We start from the raw sequence: 21,143 nt of genomic DNA on the forward strand, positions 1-21,143 counted from the left end.
ATATCAGATATGGGACCCCTGTGAAAAAGTCACTCGGCCCCCAAAGAGGTCATGGGACACAGATTGAGAACTGCTGCTGTAGAGGCTAGAAGAGGAGATGTCAGATCTGTTGGAGCTGGAGTTTCAGTGGCTGTGAACCATCTGACAGGGAATCTCAACTTGGGGCCCTTTAAGAGCAGCACATATTCTTTCTTTTTCCCTCTTTTTATCTATCAGATTCCCCACTCCCCTCCAGCTTGAACCCACCCCCCTTCTCTCTTAGATTCAGTCTCCCTTCATTTTCTCTTTAGAAAAGGGCAGGTCTTCAAGATCTGACAGTCACATAGGACAAAACAAGATGCAATAAGACAAGTCAAAAGCCCTCATGTCCAGCCTGGACAAGGCAGCCCAATAGGAGGAACAGAGTCTGTCCCAAGAGCAGGCAGAACAGTCAGAGATACACCCTCTCCTGGTTTGGAGTCACACAAAACACCAAGCTAACCATTTATGACAGGTATGCAGAGGACCTGGTGCAGACTCCTGCAGGCCCTGTGCTTGCCATTTCGGTCTCCGTGAGCCCATGTGAGCCCTGCTTAGTTGATTTGGTAGAGCATGTTCTCCATAGCATACATTCTTAACTGCTTAGTTATTTCTCCCTTCTTGTAGACATGTTTAGATTCCTTTCATTCTATATAGTTAAGCAAGGGTAAATTTATTTATCTTGAAATTCATCAATTACTTCTAGGTTATCTAATTGGCATATAATTTTAGCTGTCTTAGAAAACCCACTTTCTATAAGTTATAATGTCTCTTTTTTGTTTCAATTTCAGTTACATTTTTTTAAAAGAACTTTCTAGCTAAACTATATTTGCCTCTTTTGTGCTACCGTGCTGAGATGCCTGATGGAAATAGGGAGAAGAGACTTATTTTGGCATAGTGACAGAAGCATGTAGTGGTGACTGTTCATATTATGGTAGATCAGGAAGCAGAGTGCAGTAGGAGTTGGGTCCAGGTAGCTCAAAGACTCAACCGAAGTGATAAATTTTCTCTAGCTAGGCATCATCACATAAGACTTCGACTGTCTTCCAAAGTAACACTACCAAGCATTCAAAATTGAGCCTGTGTGGGACATTTCAGATTCAAATCCTGGCAACCCCCTCATTTTCTTATACTTCTGGCCATCCAACAGTGCAAAGTGTACTCAATCTAACCAGACATTGCTCAAAAGTGTAGGTGTCTCTACTTAGACACAAACCAATTCCCTTTTTGACTCTTTATAAGGTAAAAATGGTATAAACATCAATATAGCATGCAGTTGATATTACTGTTCCAAAACTGAAGAACAAAAGAGTACCAAGGGAAGACCAAGCCCAGCACAGAACACTTCAGCAAGACAAACACTGAGTCCTTTAGCCCCGCATGCAGCAGCATTTATATGATGTGAGCTTCAATGAACTTGAATAGACCCCCCTTATGTCCTAGCCATTTGAAACCCACATGTGCCCTCTTGGTCTGAGTCTACTTAGTGGCTTCTTGAGGTCTCCATTTCAAGTGAAACATTATTCTCATAGTTTGAAAGGTTCTCTTATAGGTTACCTTCTGTAAGACTGAGGGTTTTATAGGTGTTTCTCAAATTCTTGATGGAATATTCTATGATCTGTAGTCTCTACATTCTGAATATTTGTAAAAAACAGAATCGTATTTTTAGATGTAGCCTGGTCATTTTGGACTACAACTGCAGTGGCCTTTGAGTTCCTGGACAGCTAAGCTTGGGAAACACTGCCTAGAGGAGCCCCAAGAAAGCAGAGCACTCTGTAGCCTGTGGTGGGTGGAGGGAGTCTTGTGGACAATTGTTATTGTCCTCATGTATAAATTGCTTAGCTTCATTTGAACAGTTCTGATCTCTCTTCTTAACTGTTATGAGCTCCTTTTCTGGCCAAATCACTTTTTTTTTGTTCTGTTCTGCAAGGCTGGCTAGTATTAATTTGCTAGCAACAACCATGCTACATCCTGAAAATTTTTGTCTTTTTGAAAATTACTTTGCTAAATTATTAGTCCATTAAATTTAGCCTCCGTCAGATTTCTAGGATTTAGTATGTAATTATAAAAAAACAAAACAAAACAACAACAATAAACAATCCTCACTACTGGCTACTCCGTTTCCCCTTCCCCATTGGGAGCTGCAAGCTGAGGTCTTACTAGGTTCCTAAGGTTAGCCTACCACTGAACACAAGAAATGACAGTGGTAGGGTCATCAGAAGAAAAGAACAGATAAACTGAAGGCAAGGAACCGAAACCAAACAAACTGAAACAGGACAAGACAGCCCAAGCCTAGAGTGTAGCAAAGTCAGCGTGTTTGTACTGGTATTTTGAAGGAAGAGAAAGAATGGTTCAGAAAGTTGACACATCATGTCTAAAAGCTTTCAAAATTTGTGACAAAGATTAAATAACTAACTCAAGGGAGCTGGAGAGATGGCTTAGTGTTTAAGAGCACTGTCTGCTCTTCCAGAACCACTTGGTGACTCATAACCATCTATGATGTGATGTGATGCCCTCTTCTGGCATGCAGGTGTATATTCAGAGAGAGCACTTATCCGTCCCCCTGTGGCTAGCTGTCACAAATTCCCATTCACACAGTAAATGGAAACTCCAGAGGCTTGTAATTTATCAGTCAGATTTATAACAGTAAATCTCCAACCCCCAAAATGCCCACACAAAGAACTCAAAACTCAACTGTATAAATACACACCTAGATGGGGCAAATGTACCCTATATCGCTCAATTGTCCGTCTATGATACCCATAGATACCTGTGGCTCTTTAGGCCACTTAGATTTGTTTCATCTTCTTCTATAGGTTCCATGTTGTCTCCATGTCTCCATCTCCCTCCCCTCTGTCCCCCTCTAAAACTTTCAGCTCTGCCTTCCCTTCCACTAACAGGCTCTAGCCTTATCTGACTAATTAAGATTTCACCTGACTGCACCTGAATATGGGCACTCTTGATGGAGCAGAACATACACACAGCAGTCCACAACACCAGGATGTTGCAAAATATGCAGAAATTCGTTGCCAGTTGTAACAGGAATGGTTACAATTTCCAATAGAGTCCTTGTTTGCACCTGAAACCTTGGTTTCAGGCTTCACTCTCTACTTTTCTGTTGTTATTCTGATCTTTTTGAGTTTCCACTGGAAGTACCCATTATACTCTCCTTGTAGCATTTTGGGACTTCTCTAGTTCACATATCAAGCCTCTTACAATTTGTTCCCATAAATCAGTTCAAAAAGACTAAACCAAATTCAGGCTTAAACACAGCAGTGACTATGCTTCTTTGGTTCCAGTTTCAGAGTGAGTTACTTTGCATTGCTGTGACCAAAATATCTGACAGAAAGGGCTTCAAGGAAGAGATTTACTTTGGTTCATGGTTTTAAGAAATTTCAGTCTTTTGTAGAAGGGAGGTTTACAGAGTGCGTGGCAGAGTCATTATCATATCAGGGCTGAGGTTAGTACCAATGGTAAGTGTAGCCTTTAGTGGCCTGCTTCTATTGACCTGTTTATGCAGGCTAGTACCCACCTCCTCAAGGTTCTACATCCTCTCAAAATAATACCAGTAGCTTGAAAACAGTCATTTGAAACATGAACCTGTGTGAGATATTGTCCATTTAAACCATAACAAGCATTTTGTGTATTTTGTTGATCTTAAAAAAAACAAAACACAACTCTTGCTTTCATTGACTTTAAGAACTTAAAAAAAATTTCCTTTGAGATGTCAAAATGACATGATTTATTGAACATATATTACATTTGGCTGCAGCTGAGAACAAACCCAGTTTAGATTGCCTCAGGTCCAGGCAAAATGAGCAGGGACTATTTTGATTACAAATGAGGCAGGTCTCTCTGAAGTGGTCTTGGTGATTAGATGGTAATGAAGTCCTAGATAAAGTGTCCTTAGTAGCATACAGTCTAGCTACTTGTAGGAACACTTCAGCTACTGGCATTCCTCATTTCTGCTCTGTAGCCATCACGGGTACACTGTAAATGACTAGTTACCTGGCCTTTGGCTGATCTTTCTTCTCTGGAGCTTTAGGCAGTGCATTCATTGTATGTAGTGTGTCTTTATTTGATGACTTTTTTTTTTTTTTTTTTTTTTTTTTTTAGTAAGCATTCTCTTTTCCAGTTCATTCTCATGCCAAAGGAACTTTTGTAAGGAAGGTGACAGTAAGGCTGAGGGACTTGACTATTTACTCTTGTCTGTTAATTTTAGATTTAGTTCTATGCATAGTTTCTTAATGTATGCTATTGGTTCAACATCTTCATTTTAAAAATTTAAATGTGGTACCACTTTGTCTTGACTCTTTAAGTCTTGATGCCTTTGTTGCTTTTATTTATTCCCATATATTTTCTAAGTTATTTTGTGATTTCTTCTTTGATTCTTAAATAGTTTATAAGTATATTGTTTAATTTCCACTATTTGTGGAGTTTCTGATTCCCTTTTATTTCTAGTTTCATTCTATTATAGACAGAGAGGATGCATGTCTTCAATTTTCTTCAGTTTGTTGAGACTTATTTTATGGGCTAACATCTGGTTTGTGTCAGAGAATGCTTTATGTGCACTTGGGAAGATTGGGTATTTGGCTATTCTTGAGTGGGGTCTTCTATAAATGGCTGTTAGGCTTGTCTTGTGCTTGAAGGCCTTTGTTTTCACATTGACTCTTGGTCTGGTTGTCCTGTCCATGGTTGAACATGGGGTGTAGGAGTTTCTTATTATCACTATATTGCTATCTCTCCCTCTTTAGTTCTGTTGATGTTTGCTTTGTTTATTTTGTACTCTAGTGTTAAGTATATATCTATTTACAATAATGATATATTCTTGGTAAATTGTCTTTTGTCACAGTTTTTGTTTAAACTTAGTCTATTTGTATAATGTAAATGTGGTACTCTACTTTCTTTGGATCCTGCTTGCTTGAAAAGTCTGCTTCCCCACCATCTCTCCTGAAGCATATATGTTTTTAAACCTGAAAGTGTGTCTCTGTGGGCACCATATAGGTGGACTGAAAAATCAACTTATCAATATATATTTTAAGATACATTAAGTCCATCAGTATTTAAGGCAGTCATTGATATGAAAGGACTCAGTGTTTTCTTCATACCTGTAGCTCTTTTATTTTTTTTCCCTTGCTGTCTTCTTTTGTGGGGTTATGCGTTCATTCCCTTCTCAACTTACATTCTGTCAATATTTTCTTTATCAGTAATTACATAGATCAGCTTAATGAGATAGCATTCAATTTTAAATTAATTTTAACTTGACCAACTGCTTATAAAAAAGCTGTACACATGCTTTTGCCTCCCACAGCTTATTAGACTAGAGAGTTTTATTAGGTTATCAACAATTATTCAAAAGACAGAACAGAGCAAAAATAAGATGATATATAAAGTACTTAGAATTAAAACCTGTCAAGAAACTATAGTACAAATTATACTTTCTTTTTAGTGTTGCATATTATTTCACATAGGTTTATAACAATCTTTATAGTTTTACTTTTAAACATTTATAGCATACTTTAAAGCATGCTCCTACATTAATATTGGAAGTTCTATATTTGGCTTTCCCAGGAAGGCTTATTTTTTCATACAGCTTTTGCTTCAGCTCAATGGATTGTTTGCTTGGCTTTGGCTTGCCTTCTCTTTACAACTTAAAAATTAAAGAGCTACTGTTAACCTTTAAAATGTTCGTAGGGCACTTTTGCCAGATATTTTGGTTACTAGGTTTTAATGGATTACCCTACTTGTGCTTTAGTTTGTATCTGTTTTGTAACTGTTGGTAAACTAATAGGACTCTTAGGATATGAGAACTGTTTTCTTGTACTGCTGTCAGGGCTCTCTTTCTTGTGACTTTTTTCTCCCATGAGACTGGGAATTGAACTCACTGCCTCCTGGGTGGGCTTATGGCTTATCCATGGCAGTTTGATTATGTATCTTAGGAGAGCTTCCTTAGGTCTGTGTTTGCTTGACTGTGAGCTTGTTAAATTTGTCCATTTCTGTCCTCATATTTGGAAAGTTCTTCCCATTTTTATCTTCTTTGAGACATTTGTAACATATTCTGTTTGACTGATGATAGCCCACAAGTGAGTTAAGTTCTTTTACTTTTTCTTAATTCTTTCTTTGTTGGTTCCTCTCTTTGAAATTTCTTTCTTCATAGTTACTATGTTTTCTTGTCGTTGGCCAAGTTTATTCTTCGTATGTTTTAAGTTATTCTTAAGTTTAAGCAATAATGTTTGAGTCTTTACATTTATTATCTGATTACTCATTTTGTTCATTAGTTTACTGATTTTCTGGTTTAGTTGTGTATCTGGACAGGTCCATGCGCTTCCTCCTATCTCCAGTTCCCCCTTTCCTTTATTTTTTCTTTACCGTTATTTTTTCCTTTTCTCTTTCTCTCCTGTCTCCTCCTGTCCCCTCTCATCCTGTCCCCTCCCCTACTTTCCCTCCATTCTTCTCCCCTCCGCTCCCCTCAAGATCATTTGTAGAATAGTCTGAACTTTATTTATAGCAGTCCTCCTGCCTTAACTTCTCAAATGCTAGGATTACTGATGGGAGCACCCATTTCCTTAGGGCAGCCCATGGAGATTTAGATTTATCCCTTGGAAAGTTTTTTTGTGCTTCCCCTTTTCTTTATTTGGGTTGCTTTCTCCCAGGGTTAGCTCATCTTATTTTTTTTTTTAATTTTTTAAATTTATTTTCTAAATTCTTTGTTTACATTCCAAATGCCAGTTGTTTACATTCCAAATCCCAGTTCCCCCCTCCCCATATGTCCCATAGACCCTCTTCTCTCCACCTCATCGTAACAGACTGGTTCTAGTCTGGGAAGTTTCTCCAGCTAGTTAGTTCATTCAGAGAGTCAGGGGACTTTGCAAACCATTTCTAGGGTGTAACATCTCTGGAGGTTTTCACTGAAGAGCTTTGTCTTGATCTTTATTTAGGGAACTGTCTGGGCAACTCCTCTGCCCTACTGTGTCCTCTCACACACTCTGTAATAAGTCATGGTACTAGAGCTCCACCTACTGTCTATTGTTAGAACTACAGACTCTGGGTGCTAGACCAAATCATTTTGATTTCCTTTGTTCTCAGTTTAGCTACTGTTGTTGCCAGTGCTTGCTCAGATTCAGGAAAGACAGCAAACAGTCCCTGTGGTAGCACTTTTACTTTTCTTTTAGAAGTCCACTCAGGGAAAGAAATTCCATTTCCTCCCTGTTCTGCCTTGCTGAGAAGGGTCCTGAGCTTGGATGAGATTTTTTTGTTTTTCACCCAAGAGACAGGACCTCTCAAGCAGTTTTTGGATTTCTTACAAGGATGAATGGTTTATATCTTACAGTTTAGTTTAGTCTGTGTTTCAGTGGTGAAGGGGGTTTTGAGTTTCCTAAACTTCAATCTTGTTGACATTACACTATGTGTTCTGATTTTTAACTTGATAGGTTAGATTCTCACCTTCTCTTTTTCTCTTATAGGCATTTGGAAGTAGGTGGAAGGAGAGGGGGAGGTGGTAACAATTTGTTAAGAAGGAGTAGGAATGTGGTTAAATTGTTGAAAATGTTTTGAGGCAGGGAATTATCCCTGATGTCCATCTCCAGATGCCAATTCAATTTAGCAAATTTTGAAATCTACGTTAGGTAGACACTAACTTCAGTTAGGTTGAGCTAATCTTGAAATTATTTTTATTTTGATGTTTGTTTTAGAGTTATAAACTTGATGGGAAAGCTTATCTCCTATGTACTTGTTATAGGTTTGCAACCTTTATGCCAATAATCACATACTTTGAGCTGCTTTTCTAAGTTATTGATAGAAAATTACCTTCCTTTGAATTGGTATGCCTCACATTTTAACGTAATTAGAGAATGATTTTAATGATTATGGTCTTTGTGCTAACTATTCTGAGAATCTGAGAACCCATACAGGTTATTATTTCTCCCTTTGCTGTGATAAAATACCTGAGGAAAAAACTTCAAGAGGACGGAGATTAGAGTTGGAGGGTCCAGTTCAGTTGATTACAACAATTTGTTTTATGTTGTAAAACAATGGACCCTGCAAATGGTAGCTGTGCCTGCATGAGAATGTTCACAGTTAGGAAAACAAAAAAGGGGGGAAAAAAAAGGCCAGGACAAAATGGGGTGACTCTGGGCAGTTCAAAGGGGAGGGCAAGGCGTGAGAGCGGCTCTAACAGTGGGACCAGGGTGTGCTGTGAGCTGATCATAGGACATGTGCATTCAGGAAGCATAGGAAGAGTGCTGCTGATCTCCTTGCTTTCTCCTACTCTGTTTACTTCACACAAGCTGCTCACAGTCAGAGTAGCTTTTCTTTATTTTTGTTAAACTGTTCTCACAGAAACATCCTCACAGAAACATCCACAAGTTTTGTCTTCTAGATTATTCTATATCCCATCAAATTGACAATCTCATTACAGTGCCCATTTTAAAAGTAGTTTATTTCTATAAACATTGTAATAGCAGAGAATATTATTATTAATTTGAGAACTGGTACTTTGAATGTATAGTTCATATTTCTGTCCATTTAGTTTATCATCTAACTCTTGACAGAAATAGAATATGAAAATCTTATTGAATTATTTTCTTTTGTACAAAGCTATTTTTAAGCAAATTAGCACTATTAATATATAAGTGTATAAATGAAAGAAAATATGAGTATAGCAAAAATTAGTAAAATTAGTATTTGAAACATTATTAAGCACCTTTAATATATATAAAATTCATGACCTGTAATTGAGAAATTACAGTTAATATTTGAATTCCTTAAGGTTTTTCTGTTACAATTCTTATTTTAGTATTTTTGTTTAGATTACTCAAAAGGCATAAATTTTTATTTTGCAACATATGTTATGACATTTTAAAGATGTAATTTAAAACATGGTATTATGTTTATGTTAAGAAACTGAAAATAGGCCATCCTAATTTCCTTTAATTGATAAGATACCATGTTAGTCAGCATTGGGGAATCTAGAAGGAAATGCTCTATTGCTGTGAAGAAGAGGGGGAGTCTTTAGACTTAGAAGTTTGATTTGGTTCTCAGATGTTGTAGAACTAGTTACCATTATCATTACTTAACTCGATATCCTTGGAACTGGCAGAGGAATGAATCTACAAATGCTTTAGAATTGGCTTGCCCTGAATGGAAACTGGCATGATCTACTAAGATGAGCAACTTGAGGACTTTATAACCATGATAATCTTGGCTGTAGTATATTTATTAGCAACATCGACTGTTTTGTGTGACCCTCAGAGCCATTCAGTTTTTATTCTGATTCTGTAACCTTATTTCAATGTGAATCCTTTGGGAAATCTTGAGGAAAAGAAAACATTACCTTGGTATATTAGAGAGATGGAGCCTGCTCTACTAATTCTTATTATTATAAGGCTGTCTAAGTGCTAGTAGTAGGTAACATTAGTGAGACTGAAAGATGGATTCCATGTCATGTGTTCTTGCTTGCTCCTTGGTTTAGGATATTTAAATTTAATTTTTTTGGTTAATTTTTTTTATCAGAACAATGCTGCAAAAAAGGAAGATTTGGAAACAGCAAACAAAAATGACTCTTCTAAGAAGTTGTCTGTTGAGAGAGTGTACCAGAAGAAGACCCAACTGGAGCATATTCTCCTTCGTCCTGATACATACATTGGATCAGTAGAACCATTAACACAGGTAATTACCTGCTAAAATTGATGGAGATTAGAGGATAGGCATATCTTTTTAAAAAATATTTTAATAAAGTTATGGTTGTGCAGTTTGTAAGTCTGTGACTTCATTTCTGTTTATGATCATGATTAAAAAGGACAGAGGAGCTAAAGATATAGCTCACAATGCTCAGGGCTCTGGGCCTAAAACTCATACTAAAAGAAAAACAAAACAAAACAAAATGAACCCTTAAAGAGACTTAAGAGAAATGGAAATGTGTTCATTACTTATGGAGATAAGGACATCAGAATACATAAGTGTAGAATAAAATGGTGGCATAAGAATTGGATTCTACCTCACACCAGTCAGAAGGGCCAGTATCAAAAACTCAGGGGACAGCAAATGCTGGAGAGGATGTGGAGAAAGAGGAACATTCCTCCATTACTGGTGGAATTGCAAGCTGGTAAAACTACTCTGGAAATCAGTCAGGCGGTTCCTCAGAAAATTGGACATAGTACTACTTGAGGACCCAGCTATACTACTCCTGGGCATATACCCAGAAGATGCTCCAACATGTAATAAGGACACATGCTCCACTTTGTACACAGCAACCTTATTTATCATAGCCAGAAGCTGGAAAGAACCCAGGTGTCCTTCAACAGAGGAATGGATACAGAAAATGTGGTACATTTACACAATTGAGTACTACTCAGCTATTTAAAACAATGAATTCATGAAATTCTTAGGCAAATGGATGAAACTAGAAACTGTCATCCCTGAGTGAGGTAACCCAATCACAAAAGAACACATGTGGTATGTACTCGCTGATAAGTGGATATTAGTTCAAAAGCTCGGCTCACAGACCACATGAAGCTCAAGAAAAAGGAAGACCAAAGTGTGGATACTTTGATCCTTATTGGAAAGTGGATCAAAATACCTATGGCTCACAGCCAACTAATAGAATGAATGGAACAGCTAAAGAAAGGACTCAAGGAGCTGAAGAGGTTTGCAGCCCTGCAGGAGGAACAATAATATATACTAACCAGTACCTCCAGAGCGCCCAGGTAAACCAACCAAAGAGCACACATGGAGGAACCCATGGCTCCAGGTACATATGGAGCAGAAGATGACCATTTTAGACATCAGTGAGAGGAGAGGCCATTGGTGCTGTGAAGGCTCGATTCCCCAGAATAGGGGAATGCAAATCAGGAAATTGAGGAGAGTGAGCAGGAGGAGGAGGAGGGATGGGATAGGGGATTTTTGGAAGGGTAGTGTGGAAAGGGGATACCATTTGAAATGTAAGAAAAGCAAATATCTAACATACATATTTAAAAAACAAAAGGAATTGGCAAAAGATCAACATAGTGTGTGCTGTGGTTTACTTTAACATTGCTGCCTTCTAGAACTGATTTATTTATGTTTACTGTCGCTTTGGTTTACATATATTTCCCTGCTTGTTTTAACACTTTTGGGAAGTCCTAAGTCAGGCTTTTATTGTTTTACTCTACTATTTTTTCTATAGAGTAAACATAAATTATGAAGTGAAAGTAGAAAGTAAATAGATGTTTTTCATAATTTTAAACATTATCTAGGTATTATTTCTAGTGATTCATAGTTCTTGACAGAAAACAGAAATTTCTAGGCCTTAGGAATTTGATTTGGAGGTCCCCAGCTGCTGCAGAATGGTTAGAAATAGGACTCCTAACCTCTGCTTTATGAAATGGAAAGAGAAACTGAAGTCAGAGGTGTTTTGTTGGACACTAGATATTGATCCCAGGGCCTTATACATGGCTCAGCACAAACTATTATTGAATTACAGACTTAGCTTAAAGCTGACCTTATGTATTAATAAGATTCAAGCAATGCAACTGGAACAACTTTTCAATTTTAGTTATTTAAGTCCATTGTGAGGCTACTCAACTTGACTTCAGCTTTGCTCTGAATGCCTGTTCTAAGTAGAGTAACTGACAATATTGATTTTTGGTTTTTTGTTTGTTTGTCTTTGATTTTGTTTTGTTTTGTTTGTTTTTTTGAGACTGGTTTTACTTTGTTTTTCTAACATTGATTTAAATGTAGCCCAGACTGACCTCAAATTGTGGCAGTTCTCTTTCCTCAGCTTTCTCTGAGAGTTGAGATTATAGATGTGCATCAACGTAACTTGTTGAGAATGCAGAGTTATGTTATATAAAATTGGAGTTAAGAATTTATGTTGTAAAACTGTTTTTGACTCATTCTCCTAATGCAGTTAATGTGGGTGTATGATGAAGATGTGGGGATGAACTGCAGAGAGGTGACCTTTGTGCCAGGCTTATACAAGATCTTTGATGAAATTTTAGGTGAGTACTTATTTAGGATGCAGTGTGTTGTCCATGTACTGCAAGTCTTATAGTATAATTTTATAAAGTATTTTGTTGGTTTTTATTTTAATATATATGCAAATATATAAAATACCAATAATGTATGATATTTAAAATTAACATTAATATACATAATATTAATTTGTTGTTAATATATAATATGTATGTAAAATATGATTTTCAGAAAAATGATATGCAGCTATAATGGTTTTGTATTTCTTGGTTTTCTAGTGCTTTCCTGATGTTTTTTTCTATGTGTGAAATTAGTGTGTTGCATTCATATTCTATAGAGAGCCTGTACTGTCATGTGTGCCCTCATCTGGGTTTTATTAGCATCATGGTTATTTCAGAAGCATGTTATATAGGGAAACTGCAAGGCCTTATCTTGGTAGATTGTGTGAGTTGGAGGTTGGACGTGTAAATGTAGTTTTCTCACCCACTGATAGGGGTTTCTGTTAGGCAGCTGAGTTTAGTAGCCTCTGCTGCCTTCCCAATTTATAGTTAAAACAATTACAGACAAGTGGCTCTGCTAACTGACTGAGGCAATGCTCTGCTTTATAAATGCTTTTAGCCTTGGACTTTCTAGAAATTCTCTGCTCACCTCACTAATATGGTTGGAGGTTTCTTAGACTGATTTAGTTGATCTCTGAGCTTCTTCTGTAAGCCCTTCAGTAAAAGGATGGAGTAAACCGGTTATCCTTTGTGTTTCCTCTGGCCTCTGCTGGCCTCGGCCTATTGCATGCTCTTTTAGTCTGGAAACTGAGGATCTGTCTTCCTATGTTTTTGAAATACTAATTATATAAAGAAAATTATTTTTTATAATGAGTTTAAGATTTAGAATTTTGAATCAAAAGGGCATTAAAGACTTCAGCTAAAAAAAAGACTTCAGTTAAAAAAACTAGTTTAATATGCATATAAAATCATTAGTTTATTAAGAGAGACTAAGACAGGTAACTATTTGTCATAAGACATAGAGTAAACCGTGTGTTTTACTTTTAAGTAGATTTAGATATTTTTGTTCTTTTTTTATATTTGTAGGTCAATAATCCCCCCTGCCTTATGTGTGTGTGTGTTTTTGTGTGTTTGCTGTGACATAATAGTAATTTGGAATTACTGAGTAAAACTTAGTTTAATTTAGCAAACAATATTTTTATTGTTGAAGTTAATGGTGATCACGTGTTATCACTTGTAGATGTTACTATTAAGTTGGGATATACATAGAATTGGGTCCCTAAGTTGATATGACCCTGTGTGCTTTATCACTCTGATGTTTTAATCTTGTAGTTAATGCTGCTGACAACAAGCAGAGGGACAAGAACATGACCTGTATTAAGGTTTCTATTGATCCGTAAGTATATTTCAAGTTTAAATTCTTTTATGCTAAGTTGTTTTATTTAGGTAATCCCCAGATTATGATCAGATGTGTGCTATATGCAATTCTACCCCTTTGTTGTCTGCTTGCTGCTTTGGACTTGGTTACTTTATTTCTCTTCTCTTCTTTGTGCCCATTTCCTCAGACAGGACTTGCTTAGCCATTTTTTTCTTTGAAACTGTTGGTTTTAGTTGTTAAGAGAACTCATCCATCTTTTCTTATTTTTCTTTTTTCAGGATGTAAAGTATTTAGGATGTTAGTGCTATTCTGGGCTTATTCTGAGATAAATTTATTTTTCATGTCTAGAATTTGGCTCTTTCCATTTTATATGACCTAGTTAGTAAATTGAATACTGCCAGGTATTTTAGAGTGCTGACCACATGTTTGGCTAGTTAGCTTTTTAAGGCAATTTTTAGTATTCAGTTTGAATCTGTGTCTCTGAAAATCTTACTCATATACAAGTGAATGTTCATCTTACTTTTAAAAGCAAAATAGTAGGTGAAGTTTTTTTTTTTATCTAAGCTACTTCCTACATCAAAGGTCTGTTGCTAATTAGTGCCTTCTGTCCAGTATCATTCATGGTAGAAACTAATGGTTTTATGATAGAAATTTTCAAAGATTTAGAATGGGAAATAATTGTATATTTAAAAACCTTTAAAGTTAATTTATGACAATGATTCACAACATACAAAATATAAGCTGAGACTGGGATACATTTTAGGCTGCTTGTGCCTTTTTTGTGTCTATTATATAGCTCTAACAGATAGTTTGAAAATTAAAATGGTAGCAGTCACTGGCTATGTTTGCTCTGCCAAAATGCAGCAGAGAGAATCATGCCTAATGGCTTCTTTTAAAATTGTGCCTCCTTCTTACTCTCTCTTACCTTGGAGATGGAGGAAGGTTTATTCTAAGAAATGCTGTGGTCATATCTTGTAGATCTTACTGATCCTCACATAAGTTATGTCTCTAATACTGAAATATGTATTTTCATCAAACTATGCCATTATTTTCCAGTTAACACTGGCTTACATCATGTTGTAAGTTTATTGTTCAATATATTTTTTTGTAAATTAACACATTTAATTTTAAGTTTTAAATTTTGCTTATGTATTTGCAGTGAATCTAATATTATAAGCATTTGGAATAATGGAAAAGGCATTCCAGTAGTAGAACACAAAGTAGAGAAAGTTTATGTTCCTGCTTTAATTTTTGGACAGCTTTTAACATCAAGTAATTATGATGATGATGAGAAAAAAGTGACAGGTAAAGTCTGAATGGAATTTTGATTGATAAGTATTACTTTTCTTAACATATAATTACTAAGTTCCCACTTCTTAAAACATCTCATGTAAAGTTTCATTGTGAGAAAATCCTCTAAAATTAATATTTAAAAAAACTCTATTATCTGTTTTGATTATATAGTTTTAGTAGTATCATCTTAAAAGTTGGATAATGTACAGACTTTAGAATAAAATTACTGGAAATAAAAAAAAAATGCTGGGATTCTAACCTAACTGACAATTTGGGTTTTGATTTAGATGATAATCCTATGGTACCTGACTGTTATATACACACATATTCTTCAAATTTTTATTATTTTATTCTATATGTATGGGTATTTTGCCTACATGTATGTTTGTGCACCATGTATGTGCCTGGTTCCTGCAGAGGCCAGAAATGTTTGTCAGTTGTCCTGCAACTGGAATTTCAGTTGATTGTGACCTTCTGTATGGGTGCTGGGACTGGAACCTGAATACTCTTAACAACTGAGCCATCTCTGATGCTCCTGCTTTCGATAATAAAAGACTTTAACTCTTTTCCTTACATGGGTCAAGAGACAAAAAAGGATTTTGTATATAAGGAACTTTGTGAAGTTGATGTAAATGAGGTGACTTTGTTAGAAAATTTAGATTTCATACTCACATGGACGTACTGTGTTTTAAGAAACTAAGCTATTTTTCTTAAATCATGAACGTAATTACAAATGCTTTAATGATACTATATTGTATGTTCTGTAGTATCTATAGTGTATTACTAAATTCTAGTATTTTTTTTTAATATAAAAACGTTATACATGGAACTATTCAGCCAGTACTTGAGAAAATGGTACAACAAATAGAACTGTTCTATGTCAGACTTGCTCAAGGATAGGTAAGTTAATAAACGTCCATAAAAATAACTCTAAATCAAACTTTTCATATTTAACTTGTTTTACAGGAGGCCGTAATGGTTATGGTGCAAAACTTTGTAATATTTTTAGTACAAAGTTTACAGTAGAAACGGCTTGCAAGGAATACAAGCATAGTTTTAAGCAGGTATGAGAAAAGATAGGTTCATTTCTTTTATTTCTTTAAAAATGTTTTATTGCTTTACTTAGATAATAGAAGTTTAAATATAATCTTTTTTGTTTGATTAAAAGTATTAATCAAGTTGCCAAAGAGAAGCTAGAATGCCTAGGAAATTTTAAATAGACTCTTTATCATTCTTTTAAGGCTGTGTGCTTTATTTAGCAGATGCAACCACTTAAGCATGCTGGAAAATTCCTCCCTGAGTCATCAGGTTCATACGTAAGAAATGTTGGCAGGCCTTTGGAAAGTGTTCTGAATTTTACATATGCTAAAATAATTTTATCAGATAACCATGTCTGTTTATTTTTATAAAAATCCATGGGCATGTTAAATGTGAAAGTTGCTTTACTGTCTTTGTATAAAAGCTGTGCAGCTTATTTCCATTACCAGTCTCATGTAATTATAATATTTATAATTTCTTATTTTAATATTAATCAGTTTCAAGGTGTTTTGTTGTGAGGTTGGAAAATAAAAATATTGTGGTAAATGAGTGTTTTTTTGTGAGCTGATTCTTTGTGTTATGAAAGTTAGAAGCATTAAAGAAATACTTGTGTATATTTTCTTTTAAAGACATGGATGAATAATATGATGAAGACTTCTGAAGCCAAAATTAAACATTTTGATGGTGAAGATTATACATGCATAACATTCCAGCCAGATCTATCCAAGTTTAAGATGGAAAAACTTGACAAAGACATTGTGGCTCTCATGACCAGAAGAGCATATGATCTAGCTGGCTCATGTAAAGGGGTCAAGGTCATGTTTAATGGGAAGAAGTTGCCTGTAAGTGTCTTGGAAAATATTTTAATAGTGTTATTATTGTGTCGACTGAAGATACTTGCATCATTTTAAATCTTGTCTGATCTTATTAACTGGTGTGTCTAAATGATTACTATTTTAATGTAATTATTGATTTATTTGATCTATTATCTTGCTAGCTAATTTCTCTTTTGTGCATATGTTTTTTCTTTTTATATTATTCTTTGAAAATCTTTTTAGTAATTTCCATGAGATTTGTGGTAAAATTTCATTTAATATTTCACATATAGCTAAGGGAATTCATAAGCCTGTAACCCCAGATCCCTTCTTCTACTCCCTGTGTCATTGTTACTAGACATTTCATGTGCGTGCGTATGTGTGTGTGTGTGTATGTGTGTGTGTATACATACATACATGTGCCATGCTATGAATTTGAAGGTTGAAGGACATTTCTGCTGTTGGTCCTCACCTTCCTGCTTGTTGGAGGCCAGGTTGCTTTGTTGTCCTCACTGCTGCACTGTGAGCACATGCCAGGCGTGTTGGCTGTCAGTTTCTGGGGGTTCTTCTGCCTCTGCCCCAGTTTTGCCATGGGAGCATTGGGATTGCAGATGTGTGCTGCTATGCTTGGCTTTATATTGGTGCTGGGGAATTTGACTCAGGGCCTCCAAATGTTTTACTCACTGAGTTGTCTCCCAAGCCTGAGACATTTTGCCCTATTTATATAGGTTGTAATCATCATGGAGAAGAAAAGGAGGCAGAAGAAATATTAGTGCAGCTTTCAGTTTCTGAGATGTATACAGTCATGTGTGCTTGCAGTTATGCTTTTGTTGTGTGTTTGCTGCTGTCTTGTTTTGGTGGTATAGCCACGCTGTCCTGGCTGACCTGTGACTCCCAGGTTCACACAGCCCTCCTGCCTCAGCCTCCTGAAAACTTGCAGTTAGTTACACACATGTGCCATTTGTCTCAGTTTTAAGTTTTGATTTAATCTTACATTTCTGCTTGAGGATTCTCTGTAACTTGTTTTATGCAATACCTGGCAATTTATTCCCTGTTATTGTATGAGAAAGTCCTGATTTTTTTTCTTCTCCTTCAAAGGATATTTTCGATAGAATTGTGGGTTGACTGATTTTTGTTAAGAATGTAAAGATGCTACTCAATTCTTTCTTGGCATGGGTTATGATTATAAGTCTGCTAGGATGTGTTTCTCTGTTCTCTTGGTAAGGTTAACATATTTCTTTTTCCTTTGTCATTAGTATTTTATCTATCTAATATGTACTTGTGTGTTTGGTGGTTTGGCTTATGATTTTATTTATCCTGTGAGATGTCTTTGAGCATCTGGACTCTGTGGCTTCATTTTTTATAATAGATTTATTTATTTATTTCATGTATGAAAGCTCTATCTGAATATACACCTGCATGCCAGAAGAGGGCATCAGATCACATTATAGATGGTTATGAGTCGCCAAGTGGTTGCTGGGGATTGAACTCAGGACATCTGGAAGAGCAGACAGTGCTCTTAAACACTAAGCCATCTCTCCAGCTCCCTTGAGTTAGTTATTTAATCTTTGTCACAAATTTTGAAAGCTTTTAGACATGATTGTGTCAACTTTCTGAACCATTCTTTCTCTTCCTTCAAAATACCAGTACAAACACGCTGACTTTGCTGCACTCTAGGCTTGGGCTGTCTTATCTTGTTTCAGTTTGTTTGGTTTCGGTTCCTTGCCTTCAGTTTATCTGTTCTTTTCTTCTGATGACCCTACCAGTGTCATTTCTTATGTCTTCTGTGCTTTTTGATTTTTAGCATTTTCATTTTGTTCTTTATTATTTGAATTCTATCTCCTTACTGAAGTGGCATGTCTTTTCCACTAGAGACTGTACTGTACTAACAATAGTGATTCTAAGTGCCTGTTACAAAATCTGAGATGTTTTGTTTTAAATTTGGATTTATTTTTATGTGTATTAATATAATACACATAAAACACAGTTTGTACCTTTGTGTGTTACTGATGGTTGTGAGCTTTTATATGGTCTGGGAATTGAACCTAGGCTCTTTGTCTTCTGGGAGAGCAGAAGTGCTCCTAACCCAAATGAGCAAGCAATCTATCCAGATCCATCTGAGCTCTTTCTGATGATTATTTTATTTTCAATTTTTAAAATTTATTTTGGTATTCCTGAAAGTATTTATGGAAGACTTTGTGTTGTGTATAGTGGCAGACACTGGGGTAAATGGGCTTTGACATTGGCCTAATGTTAATCTCTCTAAGTGTTTAAAGTTTCTTTCTAGTTCTCATTGTTTGTGTCTTCCAGCTCCCTGGCAGAGATGGTTTGTGCCTTGTGCTCTGTTGGCTGAAATTTACTGTTGCTATTAGAGGCTCATTAGTCTGGAGGTAGCATGCAAAGTTACATACGAGCTCTTTAGTATGTGATTAAATCTCAGTCTTGAATTGTACATTGAGCCTATTTCATACAGATTGGTTTCAGAAGTGTGCGTGCATGTCTTTCCATGAGTAGAGAGTTTTCATGCTCTTAAGAGTTTTTCTTAGCAGTTTCCCACCAGTGTCTTCCTTAGGCTGCTTCTTGAGCTCCTCTGAACTACAGAATAGGACAGGCTCCTTGTTTCCTTTTTGTAAGAGAATGGAGGCTGGGTGGATTGCTCACTGGCTGCTGCTGTCTCCTAGCCAGCCCAGGCATGGCAGATGAGTCTCTCTCTTGATCCATGTGAAGGCTTGATGTGGTCGCTAGTCAGACAACTTCCTAGGATAGGGTCTTCTCCCAACCATGCCTAGATGCTCCCTGTGCTTGTATTCTTCCAGTACTGATTAGTTACTGTGTCTGCTTTAAGGTGTTTACTATCTTATTATTAAACTTATGCTCTGGTTAAGCAAATACTGAGATTCTGTGATTTTCTTTGGCATGCGTCTCTCTACAGACTTCAGAATGGCAGTTATTTCACTCTAAGTTGTTTTTGGGGGTTGTGAAAATTTGTTAATTTATTTGGATAGCCATTTTCCATAGAATACAGATGTTTTTGCTTTCATTTTTCTCATGTCTGAATCATACTGGAAAGTTAACATTTGTCATTTACAAAAAAAACAGTCTTATGAAAAACTATATAATGTACCTAAGTAGACAAGTTTTCTCATCTTTATCAAGCACACACACAAATGAATGCTCTAAGAACAAATATCAAGAAGGGAATGCTTGATGGATTGCATCTTGGGCGAAAGCTGCTGTAAATGAGAAGAGAAGTAACTAATGACATGTTTTTATGCTGTTGGCCTATGAGTAAATGTTCATTGTCTTATAAATTAATAGGTAAATGGATTTCGCAGCTATGTAGACCTGTATGTGAAAGACAAATTGGATGAAACTGGGGTAGCTCTCAAAGTTATTCATGAACTTGCAAATGAAAGATGGGATGTTTGTCTAACCTTGAGTGAAAAAGGTTTCCAACAGATCAGCTTTGTGAATAGTATTGCAACTACAAAAGTAAGTGTCCAGATTCTTCTGGTTTTCCAAGTTATTAGTAAAACAGTACTTTAAACAATGAAACCAAAACAACAAAAATAAGTGGCTTTGTTATATTAAAATTGACTCATGAAAATGGAAGTTATTTTATATTGTTTATATTTATTTTATTTATACATTATTTATATTATATCATTATATATAATAATATTGTTATATTAATAATATAGTATATAGAATAAATAATATATATTATGTATAATAATATTTATATAATATATATTATATATAATAGTATTTATATTATTTATATTAACTGTATTCAAAGTATTTATACATTGAGAAATTAGTGTACTTGGTGCTTATTACTGAACATGTTTTATGAAATTTAGATTCATAAGATTCATTATTTTGTATTCTGAGTTTGGAGTATGGTAGAGAATGATAGGAAATGAGCTCCTTGAGGAGTCAGGTTGTGGAACATGGTATTTACTATTTTAAGGAGCTTGAACTTCTTCTGTAGGTTTTGGACTTCAATGTCACACAGAGTTCTTATCCGAAAGCATTTATTGTCTGTGGGTGTAGTCTAGTGGGAGAGTGCTCACTTAGCATGTCTGAGGCACTGACTCTAATCCAGACTCTGCAAAATGAATGAATGAATGAATAAGTTGAAAGGATTATTCACTGATGATAATAAAGTAGTGAATAATGCAAGCAAATACTATCGACTAGTTTAAAACAGTGATTTGTGACTCTTGTTTAAGGTTTGTTTTGTAATATTTTAACATTTTTTCTTTTCTTTTTTTTTTCTTAATAATATAGGATCCCCAATCTTTTTCTTGGACAACAGAAATTTATCCCAGTGAACAGGGACTTAAAGCTTTATTTTTTAAAAAGTTTAACCTTTTGATTTAAAGGTTTTACTTTTTTCTCTCTCATTTCTCTCAGGAACTAGAGATAATTTCTTCTAAAAGATGGGCACTTTTAGGCCGCTGCTCTGTGAGGTACCATAGTGCCCTGGGGCCTCTGCGTTTCTTGACTGACTTCTCCACCACCTAGACATATGGCTTTGTTCCCAGGCCTCAGACATTTCTATAGCTCAGCTCCTAGTTCTAGGGAGAGGAACATGGTAGTAAGCCACATCTTTTGGTCAGGAATATAATAGTTTTCCTAGAAGAACCA

At 35.8% G+C, this 21,143-nt stretch overlaps 1 protein-coding gene across 1 annotated transcript in view; it reads left to right on the plus strand.

Annotated features, from left to right (window-relative positions):
• Top2b (DNA topoisomerase II beta) overlaps positions 1-21,143 on the plus strand; it is a 65,533-nt gene that overhangs the window by 8,626 nt on the left and 35,764 nt on the right. The window contains exons 2-8 of the mRNA XM_052190372.1: positions 9,529-9,684; positions 11,903-11,993; positions 13,299-13,362; positions 14,504-14,649; positions 15,604-15,701; positions 16,305-16,517; positions 19,809-19,982. Of these exons, the coding sequence (XP_052046332.1) occupies positions 9,529-9,684; positions 11,903-11,993; positions 13,299-13,362; positions 14,504-14,649; positions 15,604-15,701; positions 16,305-16,517; positions 19,809-19,982 (942 nt within the window). The remainder of the gene's footprint in view (positions 1-9,528; positions 9,685-11,902; positions 11,994-13,298; positions 13,363-14,503; positions 14,650-15,603; positions 15,702-16,304; positions 16,518-19,808; positions 19,983-21,143) is intronic.

The sequence above is a fragment of the Apodemus sylvaticus genome, chromosome 8 (genome assembly GCF_947179515.1).
Source record: "Apodemus sylvaticus chromosome 8, mApoSyl1.1, whole genome shotgun sequence".
NCBI classification, from domain to species: Eukaryota; Metazoa; Chordata; class Mammalia; order Rodentia; family Muridae; genus Apodemus; species Apodemus sylvaticus.